The 4,785-nt window shown below is 38.8% G+C and overlaps 1 protein-coding gene across 1 annotated transcript in view; it reads right to left on the reverse strand.

The window, feature by feature from the left end:
• Nucleotides 4,135–4,785, reverse strand: part of LOC109842512 — a 1,240-nt gene continuing 589 nt past the window's right edge. Inside the window, exon 1 of the mRNA XM_020411382.1 lies at nt 4,135–4,785. This exon is cut by the window's right edge and continues 589 nt beyond it. Within this exon, the coding sequence (XP_020266971.1) occupies nt 4,552–4,785 (234 nt within the window). The 3' untranslated portion in view covers nt 4,135–4,551.

Here is a 4,785-nt window from a genome sequence, read left to right on the forward strand (position 1 = left end):
AGAACATCGGACTTAGCCTGAAGCTCGCCGAGCCCACCTAAGGCTCACCTCTGCATCCAAGATTCAAAACGCAGAGGTCGTTCCCACGTTCTAAACTCAAAACACAGAGGCCGTAGCTATGTTCCAAACTCGAAACGCAGAGTTCATGCAGAACTCAACTCCGCGTTCCAGGTCCAAAACGCAGAGTTCACCTCTGCGTCTCAGATGCCAAAACGCAGAGTTCACCTCTGCGTCAGATGCCAAAACGCAGAGTTCACCTCTGCGTCAGATGCCAAAACGCAGAGTTCACCTCTGCGTCTCAGATGTCAAAACGCAGAATTCATCTTTGCGTCCCAACTGTGCGTCTCCAATTTACAGAACGCATGCGGCCTTTGCGTTTCAAATCTCTAGCAGAGATTTAACTCTGCGCCTCAAGCCTTAGGCACAGAGTTAAGGCCCAGAATGCCAAGTTAGGCGTTTGACTTGTTCAAACACAAGTTGAACGGCTTAACAACCGTTTATCCCACGATCTGAGGGATTTCCGCCCCACTTAGGAGCGGATTAAGGGGATAGTTACCACCCTTAATCCCCTATAAATAGTGGGAAACTCAACTGAGTTCGGGGCTTTTTTGGGGGCCTTCTTTTGGGAGAGCGAAGAAGAGATCTTCGGCTAGCTTTGGAGGGTATTTTCTCTCATCAACAAAGGGAAATTCGGTCAAGGGCTGGCATTTTCGGATCTGGGACTTGGTAGCAAAGGGAGAGATCGGCATTCATCCTTTGGAGCATTCCTTGAAGCCTTCGGCCTTGGTTTGAGAACCGAATCTCGGTTCAAATCAACTCTTTTTCAAGAGTTTCAAACTCGGTCAGAGTTATCAACCCATCAAGAGTTTTAGACTTACCACGCAAGTTCTCCACAGCGTCAAATCGTGAGGAGAAGACCATGTTCCAGTGAATCAAGACGTTCGGATCATCAACGGAGAGCAAGTTCGACACAATCAATCGAATGAGGCACTCCATCGCTACCAAGAAGAACCCAGTTTTAAACAAAGGGGAGAATCAAATTCATTCTTCTCTCTTTTATAATCGGAATCCAAATTGTAATTGATTTTGAGAGGAATACAAGTCAATTTTTCTTTCATTGTCTTTTTACTGTAAATTTCCAACAAACAATAGCCCCCTTGCCTCTGGGAGTTTGACCCTCGGTTTTTGTTGATTATGCACAGGAAGTGGTTTGAAAGGTGAACTGGCAGGCTGCTGAGTCATGTTTCTTCCTCCAGGTGTCGGCAGACGACTAGAAGGGAAGTCATTCAGTGTCAGGGGAGAAATATCTTCTCAGTACCCTGAGTTTGTCAGAAGAAGCAGGATGTAGGGTAGGTCGGCTGCGTGGCCATCCTTCTCTCTCCAGGTGACGGTTGGGAATTAGAGGAGAAGTCATTCGTGCACAAAGAAGCATCATGGCAATTCTCTGGGAAATGACTTGTAAGCCGCATAAGCGGCTGGTGCACGAGGTTTGTCAGAATAGAGATTTTGATGGGACTAATTAGTATTGTTTTGTTGATTGACGTCTAAAATGATCTTGGTCGGCTCTTATCCCCTTGGCCGAGGTAGGTTGATCTTCGAGTCATCATTATGATTTGGCGACCTGATAGTCGAGTCGTCTGCTCAAGGAGTTGTCTTAATTGCGAGAGGGCGACTGATCCCATTCTTCGAGTTGGTCATGATGACCTGTCGATCGGAATAAGGCTTGTCTACTCATCTAGGCGAGGGACTTGGCTCTGACTGGGCTTTTGAGCCTCTAAGTTGATTCGGACCATAGCTCGCTTGGGCTTATGCAGGTATTCTTCCGATACTTTTATTTTAGTATGGTGACTGACCATAACATCACAGTTAGTGATAGTTTGTATGTTTCTGTAAATATTGCATAGTTTTCAACATCACAATAATTTTCTTCCATAGGATATATGTTCTAATTTCTGAGCTATTGAAACAATCTAGGATTTCGCTAATTTTAATTTATTTGCTCTTGTAAGAGAATTTTTTTTATTTCTGACTTCATGGGTTCTATGCGCTGATACTAAAATGTATTAATCTCTTAGTTACACTATTAAGTTTATTGTTCTTATGGGGTAAATTTCATAAACTCTATTATACATCCTTAAGCACAAATAAATCTGCAAAACCTAGCAAAGAACAAGAACTAAAGAAAACCCTTGTCCTTTTCCCAATATGGTTCTTCCACATTCTCCCTGCAATATGAAATGCTAAGTGATTACTGTCATTTACTTCATGACTAAATGACATTGTTAAATTTTAATATCAATTTATTTTAATATCAAGTATCAATTTATTTTAAGTTTGCACATGATTGTTGTAGGTGTTTCTGAAGAAACTATAAGATAATTTACTGCTCCATCAATCATATTCATTGATGAGATAGATGCAATTACTTCCAAGCGATAAAACCTGCAAAGGGAGATGGAACGGCGGATAGTAACACAACATATGACTTGCATGGATGAATCACACCACACTCAGTCTTCTAATGATTCCCATAAACATCTGAGAAGAAGCATGGTTATGTTCTTGTTATCGGAGAAACAAACAGATCAGATGCACTTGACCAAGCTTTAAGGAGACCTGGACGGTTTGATCGTGAGATTTCTTTGGGTGTACCTGATGAAAAATCACTGCTAGAGATCCTGTTAGTTCTTACTCGAAAATGTAAATGTGTGTTTTGGAGAGAGTGGAGTCAATGAGATATAGTTTTATCTAATAATTAAGTCCTTTTAAACTTTTAAGTGTTTGATAAAATTTCAAACCGAGTATTACATGATTGCAAGGTTAGGTGATCAATGGGTTTCCATCGCTCAATTGCATTGCAAATGAGCATGGTTTTGGTTGGGATATTCACATGAGTTGGGAAGAGAAAAAACTGAAAATATGTTGTTTGTGTAACTTAGTTTTGGATAAATCCTCAGGTACAAGTTCAGGTGAAGATAAACTAAACCGTATAATGTTTTTTGGAATATGATATGGTATCTGTGTTAGAATTTGATTTTCGTTAAAGTAGTGTATTACCTTATGTAGAGTATATAATTAAAGTAATTAACTATGATTTAAATTTATCTACAGGGAAGTTCATGTTGTTATCAGTCAATTTCCAAGGGCTAACTTTATGACCACTATAATTCATCAATCTAAAGGGAAACACAAAGTGCAGTCAGAAGCTTTTCCTTGGATTTACATCCACATCTCCAAACATTACTTTTAGGTATATTCTTGTTATAGTATTTGATTGATCAATCACCTTGTAGATACAACCACTCTACTATCGCATAATTGATCCCTAAATATAAATTTATTATTCAAACATTTTTAATTTTTAGCTTATGTTCATATATTAGAAATATTGTGTACATTCAATAAATTTATACCAAATCTTTCCATAAATATAATTATAATTTAAATTAATATTAAAAAATTTACCACGTGCATTGCACGTGCAATCTAACTAGTAGAGCTGAAAATGAGCGTGTGAAAGTCCTGACTTCTCTTTTTCCTTCTCTCCTTCTAATAGTTTAATTTCGTGCAAAATAAGTCAATTTTTTCATTATAAATGTAGATTGATGAGATTTTGTTGCACAATTCATTTTTTTTTTTCTAAAATATATAGACATATTTAGGTATGACCAAGTTATCTTATGATTTTATGCTTAATTCGAAAGAAAAATAAGATAATTAGATTGAAATAAGGCACCTAAACTATAAAGACTACTCTTTTGTCTATGTTTGTACTCTTAATTAAGAATCCCTATCGGAATTTAACAAGGGAAGGGCAATAAATTAGATTGTCATTATTATGGATGTAATAGGCATCATTATCTTAGGATCCTTCTGGACCTTGGTGAATGGAGAGAGTTAAACAAGTTGTAAGCTCTTCCATGCCATTGCTGACGTATTACATATATATTCCAATCATCAGCTATGATCTAGATTGTGCAAGTCTAGATGAGTCTCATGTTAGAAACAAAGCAAATAATTACGTTGAGAGACACGTACACCAATCTCACACACACAAACACACACACACACACACATATATATATATATATATATAAAGAGACAGATGAGAGAGAAATCAGAAAAAGTTACAAGAGCTAATAATGCTTGAAATTTTACATGCATAAATCACTAGTTACAAAGATTAAAGCGACATATGTTACATGATGCAAGCCCCAAAGAAACAGGCCACCGCCAAAAGAGGGGGAAAACAAAAGATGACCGCCGGCTAAACGTCACTCTAAACTCCCGCACACATATATAAAAAGTAGTGCTCCTATAATCTGCGTTAGTAAATCAGATTCAAGATCGAGCTATAATATATCTTTCTAAAAAAGGAAAAAAAGGGGAAGCATAATTAAAGACTAGGGGAGAGCTAATCATAAAAACCATCCTCTACCCTTTCTCTTCAAATACAAATTCTACCAGAAAAGTTTACGTATGCGAGCGCGAGCTCTTCTGATATAATTTGTGCGCCTTTTTCTTTTTTTTTCTTTTTTTTTTTTTGCAAGCTCACAGCTGTGCATTGGCGATCTCCTTGGTGATCGCCGGAATACAGCTTGAGCTCCTCGCAATCCCACCCCCCTTCTTCCCGCTCCCCTTCGGACTAATCGACTTCCCCCTCAAACTACTCCTCCTCAGCATCTCCCTCATCGCCTCTGCCGTGTACAGCACCGGCTTCGTCCTCCCGAACCTATTAAACCTCACACACGCACTCATGTGCGTATCCACTGCCTCCTTCAGCTT

Source organism: Asparagus officinalis, chromosome 1 (assembly GCF_001876935.1).
Source record: "Asparagus officinalis chromosome 1, Aspof.V1, whole genome shotgun sequence".
Classification (NCBI taxonomy): Eukaryota; Viridiplantae; Streptophyta; class Magnoliopsida; order Asparagales; family Asparagaceae; genus Asparagus; species Asparagus officinalis.